Here is a 13,902-nt window from a genome sequence, read left to right on the forward strand (position 1 = left end):
AGGCCCCTAGTACATCTAGCGCGCCAATACTCCTTACTATGCAACAATTAACGGCTGTAATGGATAATTCTGTCAAAAACATTTTAGCCAAAATGAACCCTTGTCAGCGTAAGCGTGGCTGCTCTGTTTTAGTTACTGAAGAGCATGACGACGCTGATATTAATATCTCTGAAGGGCCCCTAACCCAATCTGAGGGGGCCAGGGAGGTTTTGTCTGAGGGAGAAATTACTGATTTAGGGAACATTTCTCAGCAGGCTGAATCTGATGTGATTACATTTAAATTTAAATTGGAACATCTCCGCATTTTGCTTAAGGAGGTATTATCCACTCTGGATGATTGTGAAAATTTAGTCATCCCAGAGAAACTATGTAAAATGGACAAGTTCTTAGAGGTGCCGGGGCTCCCAGAAGCTTTTCCTATACCCAAGCGGGTGGCGGACATTGTTAATAAAGAATGGGAAAGGCCCGGTATTCCTTTCGTCCCTCCCCCCATATTTAAAAAATTGTTTCCTATGGTCGACCCTAGAAAGGACTTATGGCAGTCAGTCCCCAAGGTCGAGGGAGCGGTTTCTACTTTAAACAAACGCACCACTATTCCCATAGAGGATAGTTGTGCTTTCAAAGATCCTATGGATAAAAAATTAGAAGGTTTGCTTAAAAAGATGTTTGTTCAGCAGGGTTACCTTCTACAACCCATTTCATGCATTGTCCCTGTCACTACTGCCGCATATTTCTGGTTTGATGAACTGCTTAAGGTGCTCGATAGTGACTCTCCTCCTTATGAGGAGATTATGGACAGAATCAATGCTCTCAAATTGGCTAATTCTTTCACTCTAGACGCCTCTTTGCAATTGGCTAAGTTAGCGGCTAAGAACTCTGGGTTTGCTATTGTGGCGCGCAGAGCGCTTTGGTTGAAATCTTGGTCGGCTGATGCGTCTTCCAAGAACAAGCTACTAAACATTCCTTTCAAGGGGAAAACGTTGTTTGGTCCTGACTTGAAAGAGATTATCTCTGATATCACTGGGGGTAAGGGCCACGCCCTTCCTCAGGATCGGCCTTTCAAGGCAAAAAATAGACCTAATTTTCGTCCCTTTCGTAAAAACGGACCAGCCCAAGGTGCTACGTCCTCTAAGCAAGAGGGTAATTCTTCTCAGGCCAAGCCAGCTTGGAGACCAATGCAAGGCTGGAACAAGGGAAAGCAGGCCAAGAAACCTGCCACTGCTACCAAGACAGCATGAAATATTGGCCCCCGATCCGGGACCGGATCTGGTGGGGGGCAGACTCTCTCTCTTCGCTCAGGCTTGGGCAAGAGATGTTCTGGATCCTTGGGCGCTAGAAATAGTCTCCCAGGGTTATCTTCTGGAATTCAAGGGACTTCCCCCAAGGGGGAGGTTCCACAGGTCGCAGTTGTCTTCAGACCACATAAAAAGACAGGCGTTCTTACATTGTGTAGAAGACCTGTTAAAAATGGGAGTGATTCATCCTGTTCCATTAAGAGAACAAGGGATGGGGTTCTACTCCAATCTGTTCATAGTTCCCAAAAAAGAGGGAACGTTCAGACCAATCCTAGATCTCAAGATCTTAAACAAATTTCTCAAGGTCCCATCGTTCAAGATGGAAACCATTCGAACTATCCTTCCTTCCATCCAGGAAGGTCAATTCATGACCACGGTGGATTTAAAGGATGCGTATCTACATATTCCTATCCACAAGGAACATCATCGGTTCCTAAGGTTTGCATTCCTGGACAAACATTACCAGTTCGTGGCGCTTCCTTTCGGATTAGCCACTGCTCCAAGGATTTTCACAAAGGTACTAGGGTCCCTTCTAGCGGTGCTAAGACCAAGGGGCATTGCAGTAGTACCTTACCTGGACGACATTCTGATTCAAGCGTCGTCCCTTCCTCAAGCAAAGGCTCACACGGACATTGTCCTGGCCTTTCTCAGATCTCACGGCTGGAAAGTGAACGTGGAAAAGAGTTCTCTATCCCCGTCAACAAGGGTTCCCTTCTTGGGAACAATTATAGACTCCTTAGAAATGAGGATCTTTCTAACAGAGGCCAGAAAAACAAAGCTTCTGGACTCTTGTCGGATACTTCATTCCGTTCCTCTTCCTTCCATAGCTCAGTGCATGGAAGTGATCGGGTTGATGGTGGCGGCGATGGACATAGTTCCTTTTGCGCGCATTCATCTAAGACCATTACAACTGTGCATGCTCAGTCAGTGGAATGGGGACTATACAGACTTGTCTCCGAAGATACAAGTAAATCAGAAGACCAGAGACTCACTCCGTTGGTGGCTGTCCCTGGACAATCTGTCTCAAGGGATGATGTTCCACAGACCAGAGTGGGTCATTGTCACGACCGACGCCAGTCTGATAGGCTGGGGCGCGGTCTGGGGATCCCTGAAAGCTCAGGGTCTTTGGTCTCGGGAAGAATCTCTTCTACCGATAAATATTCTGGAACTGAGAGCGATATTCAATGCGCTCCAGGCCTGGCCCCAGCTTGCGAGGACCAGGTTCATTCGGTTTCAATCAGACAACATGACGACTGTTGCGTACATCAACCATCAGGGGGGAACAAGGAGTTCCCTAGCGATGGAAGAAGTAACCAAAATTATTCTTTGGGCGGAGTCTCACTCCTGCCACCTGTCTGCTATCCACATCCCAGGAGTGGAAAATTGGGAAGCGGATTTTCTGAGTCGTCAGACATTGCATCCGGGGGAGTGGGAACTCCATCCGGAAATCTTTGCCCAAGTCACTCACCTGTGGGGCATTCCAGACATGGATCTGATGGCCTCTCGTCAGAACTTCAAAGTTCCTTGCTACGGGGCCAGATCCAGGGATCCGAAGGCGGCTCTAGTGGATGCACTAGTAGCACCTTGGACCTTCAAACTAGCTTATGTGTTCCCGCCATTTCCTCTCATCCCCAGGCTGATAGCCAGGATCAAGCAGGAGAGGGCGTCGGTGATTTTGATAGCTCCTGCGTGGCCACGCAGGACTTGGTATGCAGATCTGGTGAATATGTCATCGGCTCCACCTTGGAAGCTACCTTTGAGACGAGACCTTCTTGTTCAGGGTCCGTTCGAACATCCGAATCTGGTTTCACTCCAGCTGACTGCGTGGAGATTGAACGCTTGATTTTATCGAAGCGAGGGTTCTCAGATTCTGTGATCGATACTCTTGTTCAGGCCAGAAAGCCTGTGACTAGAAAGATTTACCACAAAATTTGGAAAAAATATATCTGTTGGTGTGAATCTAAAGGATTCCCTTGGGACAAGGTTAAGATTCCTAGGATTCTATCCTTCCTTCAAGAAGGATTGGAAAAAGGATTATCGGCAAGTTCCCTGAAGGGACAGATTTCTGCCTTGTCGGTATTACTTCACAAAAAGCTGGCAGCTGTGCCAGATGTTCAAGCCTTTGTTCAGGCTCTGGTTAGAATCAAGCCTGTTTACAAACCTTTGACTCCTCCTTGGAGTCTCAATTTAGTTCTTTCAGTTCTTCAGGGGGTTCCGTTTGAACCCTTACATTCCGTTGATATTAAGTTATTATCTTGGAAAGTTTTGTTTTTAGTTGCGATTTCTTCTGCTAGAAGAGTCTCAGAATTATCTGCTCTGCAGTGTTCTCCTCCTTATCTGGTGTTCCATGCAGATAAGGTGGTTTTACGTACTAAACCTGGTTTTCTTCCAAAAGTTGTTTCTAACAAAAACATTAACCAGGAGATTATCGTACCTTCTCTGTGTCCAAAACCAGTTTCAAAGAAGGAACGTTTGTTGCACAATTTGGATGTTGTTCGCGCTCTAAAATTCTATTTAGATGCTACAAAGGATTTTAGACAAACATCTTCCTTGTTTGTTGTTTATTCAGGTAAAAGGAGAGGTCAAAAAGCAACTTCTACCTCTCTCTCTTTTTGGATTAAAAGCATCATCAGATTGGCTTACGAGACTGCCGGACGGCAGCCTCCCGAAAGAATCACAGCTCATTCCACTAGGGCTGTGGCTTCCACATGGGCCTTCAAGAACGAGGCTTCTGTTGATCAGATATGTAGGGCAGCGACTTGGTCTTCACTGCACACTTTTACCAAATTTTACAAGTTTGATACTTTTGCTTCTTCTGAGGCTATTTTTGGGAGAAAGGTTTTGCAAGCCGTGGTGCCTTCCATTTAGGTGACCTGATTTGCTCCCTCCCTTCATCCGTGTCCTAAAGCTTTGGTATTGGTTCCCACAAGTAAGGATGACGCCGTGGACCGGACACACCTATGTTGGAGAAAAAAAAAATTATGTTTAACAGATAAAATTATTTATACAACGGTGTGTCCGGTCCACGGCCCCCCCAGGTTTTTTTAATAAGGTCTGATATTTTATTTTATTTAACTACAGTCACCACGGTACCATATGGTTTCTCCTATGCAAATATTCCTCCTTAACGTCGGTCGAATGACTGGGGTAGGCGGAGCCTAGGAGGGATCATGTGACCAGCTTTGCTGGGCTCTTTGCCATTTCCTGTTGGGGAAGAGAATATCCCACAAGTAAGGATGACGCCGTGGACCGGACACACCGTTGGAGAAAGAAATTTATCAGGTAAACATAAATTCTGTTTTTCATTATTTAAGACCCCATTCTTATTTGCCTCTTGCCTTTTTCTATGTCAGAGGGCTATGCTATTTGCATTTTTCCCATTCTTGAAACTGCTATATAAGGAAATTGATCATTTAGCTTTATATGTGTTTTTTTTTTTTCTCTTACATTTGCAAGATGTCTCAATCTGATCCTGTCTCAGAATTCACTGTTGGATCCCTGCTGCCTGATAACAGTTCTACCAAAGCTAAGTGCATTTGTTGTAAACTTGTTTAGATTATACCTCCAGCTGTGGTTTGTAATAGTTGTCATGATAAACTTTTACATGCAGAAAATGTATCCATCAGTAGTAGTTCATTACCTGTTGCTATTCCCTCAATATCTAATGCACAAGATATACCTGTAAATGTAAAATAATTTATTTCTGATTCTATTCAGAAGGCTTTGTCTGCCATTCCGCCTTCTAATAAACGTAAAAGGTCTTTTAAAACTTCTCATAGAGTTGATGAAATTTCAAATGACCGGCAACATACTGATTTATTTTTCTCTGATGAGGATCTATCTGATTCAGAAGATCCTGCCTCAGATATTGACACTGATAAATCCTCTTATTTATTTAAAATGGAGTATATTCGTTCTTTGTTAAAAGAAGTGTTGATTACATTAGATATGTAGGAAACTAGTCCTCTTGATATTAAAACTAGTAAACGTTTAAATTCTGTTTATAAACCTCCTGTGGTTTTTCCAGTTCCTGATGCTATTTCTGATATGATTTCTAAAGAATGGAATAAGCCTGGTACTTTTATTCCTTCAAGGTTTAAAAAATTGTATCCTTTGTCAGCAGTTAGATTGGAGTTTTGGGAAAAGATCCCCAAAGTTGATGGGGCTATCTCTACTCTTGCTAAACGTACTACTATTCCTACGGAAGATAGTACTTCTTTTAAAGATTCTTTAGATAGGAAACTTGAATCTTTTCTAAGGAAGGCTTTTTTATATTCAGGTCATCTTCTTTGGCCTGCAGTTTCTTTGGCTGATGTTGCAGCTGCTTCAACTTTTTGGTTGGAAACTTTAGCGCAACAATTATAGGATCATGATTTGTCTAGCATTGTTAAGTTGATTCAACATGCTAATAATTTCATTTGTAATACCATTTTTTTATATCATCAAAATTGATGTTAGATATATGTCTTTAGCTATTTTAGCTAGAAGAGCTTTGTGGCTGAAATCTTGGAATGCTTATATGACTTCTAAGTCCAGATTGCTATCTCTTTCTTTCCAAGGTAATAAATTATTTGGTTCTCAGTTGGATTCAATAATTTCAACTGTCACTGGGGGGAAGGGAGTTTGTTTGCCTCAGGATAAAAAACCTAAGGGTAAATCTAAAGCTTCTAACCGTTTTCGTTCCTTTCAATATAAGGAACAGAAATCTAATCCTTCCCCAAAGGAATCTGTTTTCAATTGGAAGCCTTCCTCAAATTGGAATAAATCCAAGCCATTTAAGAGATCAAAGCCAGCCCCCAAGTCAGCATGAAGGTGCGGCCCTTATTCCAGCTCAGCTGGTAGGGGGCAGATTAACATTTTTCAAAGATGTTTGGATCAATTTGGTCCAAAATTATTGGATTCAGAGTATTGTCTCTCAGGGGTACAGAATAGGATTCAGAGTAAGACCGCCTGTGAGAAGATTTTTTTCTCTCACGCATTCCAGCAAACCCAGTAAAGGCTCAGGCTTTCCTGAAATGTGTTTCAGACCTGGAGTTATCAGGGGTAATCATGCCGGTTCCGTTTCAGGAACAGGGTCTGGGGTTTTATTCAAATCTCTTCATTGTCCCAAAGAAAGAAAATTCGTTCAGACCAGTTTTGGATCTAAAGATTTTGAATCGATATGTAAGAGTTCCAACTTTCAAGATGGTGACTATAAGGACTATTCTGCCTTTTGTTCAGCAAGGGCATTATATGTCCACAATAGACTTACAGGATGCATATCTTCATATTCCGATTCATCCGGATCACTATCGGTTCCTGAGATTTTTAGCGACAGCTCCAAGAATCTTTTCAAAGGTTCTCGGTGCCCTACTCTCTGTAATAAGAGAGCGGGGTATTGCGGTGTTTCCTTATTTGGACGATATCTTGGTACTTGCTCAGTCTTTACGTTCTGCAGAATCTCACACAAATCAACTAGTGTTGTTTCTTCAAAAACATGGTTGGAGGATCAATTTACCAAAAAGTTCTTTGATTCCTCAGACAAAGGTTTAGGTTTCCAGATAGATTCAGTGTCCATGACTTTGTCTCTAACAGACAAGAGACGTTTGAAATTGGTTGCAGCCTGTCGAAGCCTTCAGTCTCAGTCATTCCCTTCAGTAGCTATGTGCATGGAAGTTTTAGGTCTCATGACTGCAGCATCGGACGCGATCCCCTTTGCTTGTTTTCATATGAGACCTCTCCAGCTTTGTATGCTGAACCAATGGTGCAGGGATTATACAAGGATATCACAATTAATATACTTAAATCCCAATGTTCGACTTTCTCTGACTTGGTGGTTTGATCACCATTGTATAATTCTAGGGGTCTCTTTCGTTCGTCCAACCTGGACTGTGATCACAACAGATGCGAGTCTTTCAGGTTGGGGAGCTGTTTGGGGATCTCTGACAGCACAAGGGGTTTGGAAATCTCAAGAGGCAAGATTACCAATCAATATTTTGGAACTCCGTGCACTACTCAGGACTGTTCAGTTTTGGCCTTTGTTGAAGAGAGAACCATTCATTTGTTTTCAGACAGACAATATCACAACTGTGGCATATGTCAATCATCAGGGTGGGACTCGCAGTCCTCAAGCTATGAAAGAAGTATCTTGGATACTTGTTTGGGCGGAATCCAGCTCCTGTCTAATTTCTGTGGTTCATATCCCAGGTATAGACAATTGGGAAGAGGATTATCTCCGTTGTCAGACTTTACATCCGGGAGAATGGTCTCTCCACCCAGATGCGTTTTCTCAAATTGTTCAGATGTGCAGGCATCTCGTCTAAACAAAAAATTTCCCAGGTACCTATCCAGGTCCAGGGATCCTCAGGCGGAAGCAGTGGATGCGTTGACACTTCCGTGGTGTTATCAACCTGCTTATAGTTCTAGTTCTTCCAAGAGTGATCTCCAAGATCATCATGGAGCAATCGTTTGTGCTGCTGGTGGCTCCAGCATGGTCTCACAGGTTTTGGTATGCGGATCTTGTTCGGATGTCCAGTTGCCAACCTTGACCACTTCCATTAAGGCCAGACCTATCTCAAGGTCCGTTTTTCCATCAGGATCTAAAATCATTAAATTTGAAGGTATGAAAATTGAATGCTTAGTCATAGAGGTTTCTCTGTCTCAGTGATTAATACCATGTTACAAGCTCGTAAATCTGTCTCTAGAAAGATTTACTATCGAGTTTGGAAGACTTACATTTCATGGTGTTCTTCTAATAAATTCTCTTGGCATTCTTTTAGAATTCTTAGAATTTTACAGTTTCTTTAGGGTGGTTTGGATAAAGGGTTGTCTGCAAGTTCCTTGAAAGGACAAATCTCTGCTCTTTCTGTTTTATTCCACAGGAAAATTGCTAAACTTCCTGATATTCATTGTTTTGTTCAGGCTTTGGTTCGTAGTATCAAGCCTGTCATTAAATCAATCTCTCCTGCTTGGAGTCTTAATTTGGTTTTGAAGGCTAAGCATTCTTTGGACATTAAACTACTTTCTTGGAAAGTGTTGTTCCTTTTGGCCATCTCTTCTGCTAGAAGAGTTTCTGAATTATCTGCTCTTTCTTGTGATTCTCCTTTTCTGATTTTTCATCAGGATAAGGCAGTTTTGTGGACTTCATTTAAATTCTTACCTAAGGTTGTGAATCCTAACAACATTAATAGAGAAATTGTTGTCCATTCTTTGTTTCCTAATCCTAAGAATTCTTTGGAGAGATCTTTACATTCTTTGGATGTGGTGAGAGCTCTGAAATATTATGTTGAAGCCACTAAAGATTTCAGGAAGACTTCTAGTTTATCTTTTCTGGTTCCAGGAAATGTCAGAAGGCTTCTGCCGTTTCTTTGGCATCGTGGCTAAAGCTTTTGATTCATCTAGCTTATTTAGAGTCGGGTAAAGCCCCGCCTCAGAGAATTACAGCTCATTCTACTAGATGAGTTTCCTCTTCTTAGGCCTTTAAGAATGAAGCTTCAGTTGATCAGATTTGCAAAGCAGCCACTTGGTCTTCTTTGCACACATTTACTAAATTCTACCATTTTGATTTATTTGCTTCTTCGGAAGCAGTTTTTGGTAGGAAAGTTCTTCAGGCAGCTGTTTCAGTTTGATTTTTCTGCTTATGATTTAAGTTTTTATTTTTTGAGATTAAATTTATATTTGGGATGTGGATTAATTTTTTTCAGCGAAATGGCTGTTTTTATTTTGTCCCTCCCTCTCTAGTGACTCTTGCGTGGAGTTCCACATCTTGGGTATTGCTATCCCATATGTCACTAGCTCATGGACTGTGATATTGTCTGTCTGAAAACAAATGAATGGTTCCCTCTTCAACAGAGGCCACACCTGAAGAGCCCTGAAGATAGCACGGAGTTCTAAAAACATAATTTATGTAAGAACTTACCTGATAAATTCATTTCTTTCATATTGGCAAGAGTCCATGAGGCCCACCCCTTTTTTATGGTGGTTATGATTTTTTTGTATAAAGCACAATTATTTCCAAATTTAACCAATCACAAATGCATATACGTATAGTCTTTGAATTCTTGCACATGCTCAGTAGGATCTGGTGACTCAAAAAGTGTAAATATAAAAGACTGTGCACATTTTTTTTAATGGAAGTATATTGGAAAGTTGTTTAAAATTACATGCTGTATCTGAATCATGAAAATGTAATTTAACCTGAGTGTCCCTTTAATAGGGAAATTGTTGTTCCCTCTTTGTGTCCTAACCCTAAGAATTCTTTAGAAAGATCCTTACATTCTCTGGATGTTGTAAGAGCTTTGAAATATTATGTTGAAACTACTTAAGATTTCAGGAAGATTCCCAGTCTATTTGTTGTCTTTTCTGGTTCTAGGGAAGGTCAGAAAGCTTCTGTCATTTCCTTGGCATCTTGGTTAAAGCTTTTGATTCATAAGGCTTATTTGGAGTCTAGTCAGGCCCCGTCTCAGAGAATCACAGCTCATTCTACTAGATCAGTCTCCACTTCGTGGGCTTTTAAGAATGAAGCTTCAGTTGATCAGATTTGCAAAGCAGCAACTTGGTCTTCTTTACATACATTTACTAAATTCTACCGTTTTGATGTATTTGCTTCTTCGAAAGCAGTTTTTGGTAGAAAAGTTCTTCAGGCAGCTGTTCCAGTTTGATTCCTCTGCTTATGTTTTAAGCTTTTTTCTTTCATTTATGAGAAAAACTTATTTTTTTGGTTGTGGATTAATTTTTTTCAGCAGAAAATGGCTGTTATTTTATCCCTCCCTCTCTAGTGACTTTTGTGTGGAGTTCCACATCTTGTGTATTTCTATCCCATACGTCACTAGCTCATGGATTCTTGCCAATTACATTAAAGAAAACATAATTTATGGAAGAACTTACCTGATAAATTAATTTTTCATATTGGCAAGAGTCCATGAGACCCACCCTTTTTATGGTGGTTATGATTTTTTTGTATAAAGCACTATTATTTCCAAATTCCTTTGTTGATGCTTTTTACTCCTTTCTTTTTCACCCCACTACTTGGCTATTCGTTAAACTGAATTGTGGGTGTGGTGGGAGGTGTATTTATAGACATTTTGAGGTTTGGGAAACTTTGCCCCTCCTGGTAGGATTGGATATCCCATATGTCACTAGCTCATGGACTCTTGCCAATATGAAAGTCCTGAATTTATCAGGTAAGTTCTTAAATTATGTTGTTTACACTTGACACAGTGTACCCAAAGGGACTGAATGCGAACATAGATTTTGCATTCTGTCATCGCAAATGATGTCCATGATGGTTTCATGCTGTTTCTACCTTCTTGCTGAGACATGAAGCATATAAGCTTTAAAATTAGGGTAACATGTGTAATAAGAACATATGTTTATTAATGAGTTTAGGAGAATACCCTAATAAGCTTTTATGCTCTTTATGTACAACAATATATTAACATAGAATGTGCTGACACTTTGATACCAGTGAAGCACAACAAGTAGACAGTCCTCCTTGTGAATAATCTTCAATTTTGTTTCATTACAGGAGCAGACAAAACCACCACGTTTCGGGGCCAATGCCCCTTAATCACATGATTAAGGGGCATGGGCCCCGAAATGTCGTGGTTTTGTCTGCTCCTGTTATGAAAAAACTAAATTGAAGATTATTCACAAGGAGGACTGTCTACTTGTTGTGCTTTATTGGAATCTACAAGCTTGACAGTTGCTTGTGACTGTTCTCTTTATGGGATACAAGTGCTGGACACATCTCTACATATTTTGCTACTTTGATACCAGTGGGCATAAATTGTGTCTGCACTGCTGTATTTTTTCATGTTCACTTAAAGTGAATGTAAAGTCAAGCTCAATGCTAAACACTGCTTAAGAGCTGACCTTAAAATACTGCCACTTTAATTCATCATTTTTTCAGCAAACCTCTAATTAACTAGTATTTGAGCTTTATTTCATTACGATCGTCATCTCAATCCTCCGCCCGCCATCTTGGATTAATGATTGACATTGTAGGCTCGCTTGTGTCAACCAATAATCCGATCAACCACGGGGGGACCAAACCCCTTTCGGCTACGTCACTCGTATGTAATGCGCCTGTGTTTGGAAGCCGTCACACAGAGCTCTCACGCACGTTCACATTAAGCATGCGCTATTACACTTATGGGACTTTTCAGAGCGATTGGTAAGTACGCAACGCATGCGCTGTGTATAGCAAAGCCGGGAGCGCTCATTGACTTTACGTATACAGCGGGTGGGACTGCTGTATACCTTACAGGGGATTAAATCCGGAAGTTGCGGGTGGGAGGAGCTGCTACCTAAAACGGAGCAAATTTGGTAATAAAAATATAACCTTTACTTTGTTTTTTTTTTTAAAAAATAAAGCGGCGGTTTTCTTTATTAACTTGAAAGCAATATTAAAATTGCTTAAAATAAGACAAAATTGACATTCACTTTAACCTGTATCTCTTAGGGGTTTATAAATAGTTTTGTATACATTGTTATGATTTATTATAGCCCAAGTGTCTGAGTACTTTTGGTCTACAAATAGTTGTATGTGGTTGGGTAGTACTGACACTTTGATACCTGAGTGTATAGATGGTAGCGGTATTCCCAATTATTTATTTTTCACTGAACAGTGATGTACATAATTCTTGTAAATAAAGTACATGTTTAGATTGTGAGACAGTCTCTGTGATCATTAGATTGCACTTGGGCATCCGATCTTCCTGCTGTCGTTATGATTGTGCAGTTGGTTTATACCGTTCCTATAGCAACGGTTAAGTTGCTGTTACAAGCTAGTGTCATGGGCTGATGACGTCACACACCTGCACCAACGCCACTGTGGAGGCTTACCACATGGAGACCGGATGTTTGACAGTGATCATTCACAGTTACTGTGAGGGTTGGTATTACTTAGGGTATATAAGTAGGGTGATTTGTACTGTTTGTTATGTCTGCACGGCCTCCATTGAGAGGCTCCAGTAGGAGCCGAAACGTTTGGAAAAGGCTTTCTATTTGTTCAATAAAAGCTTATTTGCCTGCTTTGGGGATCTCCATACACAGTTGCGGAGCGTGAGGTTCCTTGAGACTGTTTGTATACATTATATAGCAGAGCACTAGGGTGTTTACTGGATGGTGTGTGCCGTTTCTCTCTACGTTCCTATATATATATGTATGTGTATAGTACATTTTTGTATTAGTGTCCCTTTATATTGCAGACTTAAAGGGACATTAAACACTTTGAGATGGTAATATACAATGATAAATTGTATATAATTAAACTCTGCAATATACTTTCATTATTTATTTTGTCCTCTTTGCCTGTAATTCCATTCTGAAATTGTGAGATTTTCAGTTCCTGTTAAAAATGGAAGTGCAGAACACTGTTAAATCCAGCACAACCATTGGCTGCACACTCTAGTGACCCATGTATAACTGTCCCTAATTGGCCACAGCAGAGAAGGTAACACAAGTTACAACATGGCAGCTCCCAGTGTTTTATAGACACTAAAACTTTACACTTATTTTGTCACTTTTTAAACAACTAATGAAACTTTAAAAAATACATCTACATGTTAGTTATGGACTAATCTTTTCTTTGAATGCATCATTCTATCTAGCATGTATTTAGTGTTTAATGTCCCTTTAAGTCTTTTGTGTCTTATATTGCATTTCCTTTTCCTGTAGGACCAGTATGGGAACTATGTTATTCAGCATGTATTGGAACATGGCAGACCAGAAGACAAAAGTAAAATTGTTGCAGAGATTCGTGGAAATGTTCTAGTCTTGAGTCAACACAAATTTGCAAGGTATGCACATCTAGGCAGGCTACCAGGAATTTCAGAAAAAAACTTACCAGATACTTTTTCTATTTTTTGTATTTTTTGTATTTTGGGCATTTTAGTGTCAGACTATTAATTACTATAATACATATATAATAATTTATATTACAAAGGTGTTTTCTGTATCAATCCCCTCTCACCCTCCCCACCTACCCTTCCAAGAGATCACATTATTGGGCCCCCCTTTCATAATTCCCTTTGCTGCAGTGTAGTGGACCCATCTCTACATCTCTTAGTAAAATATTTTCTGTACTGTAGGAATCCCTTCCCTTCCTACCTCTCCCGCCCTCCTCCAGCGATGGGCCGCTCACCCTCCCACGGCGCCACTGCAGCAGATAGTGACACTTTATGTGTGCCTTTGTGTTGGACGTAGGTACTATGTCAGCACAGTATACTGGTCTAAGTACTGTGTGACATAACCCCTTGTGCCAAATAGACATAGGTATAGTACAATGTAATGCTTTATTTGTTTTCTTCCCTCTTTCTCTAACACAACACTTTGTGTTCCTGCAGTAATGTTGTGGAGAAGTGTGTAACACATGCCTCTCGCACGGAACGAGCCATGCTAATAGATGAAGTTTGCACAATGAACGATGGGCCTCATAGTGCCTTATATACCATGATGAAAGATCAGTACGCCAACTACGTGGTGCAGAAGATGATTGATGTGGCAGAGCCAGCCCAGCGAAAGATAGTCATGCATAAGGTAAGGCACCTCTACTTTATTGACAAACATGCACAGCATTATATGGTACAGGGTGCATTGCTATTAAACGGTAAATTTTGATTTATTT

General features: G+C 40.8%; 1 protein-coding gene across 8 annotated transcripts in view; it reads left to right on the forward strand.

Moving 5' to 3' along the window:
* The window catches only part of PUM1 (pumilio RNA binding family member 1), a 604,766-nt gene that overhangs the window by 572,793 nt on the left and 18,071 nt on the right, over positions 1-13,902 (forward strand). For all 8 annotated transcript variants that reach the window (XM_053707107.1, XM_053707108.1, XM_053707106.1 and 5 more), the window contains exons 20-21: positions 12,954-13,075; positions 13,622-13,814. In XM_053707107.1, coding sequence (XP_053563082.1) covers positions 12,954-13,075; positions 13,622-13,814 — 315 coding nt within the window. The remainder of the gene's footprint in view (positions 1-12,953; positions 13,076-13,621; positions 13,815-13,902) is intronic.

This window comes from Bombina bombina, chromosome 3 (genome assembly GCF_027579735.1).
Source record: "Bombina bombina isolate aBomBom1 chromosome 3, aBomBom1.pri, whole genome shotgun sequence".
Taxonomy (NCBI): domain Eukaryota; kingdom Metazoa; phylum Chordata; class Amphibia; order Anura; family Bombinatoridae; genus Bombina; species Bombina bombina.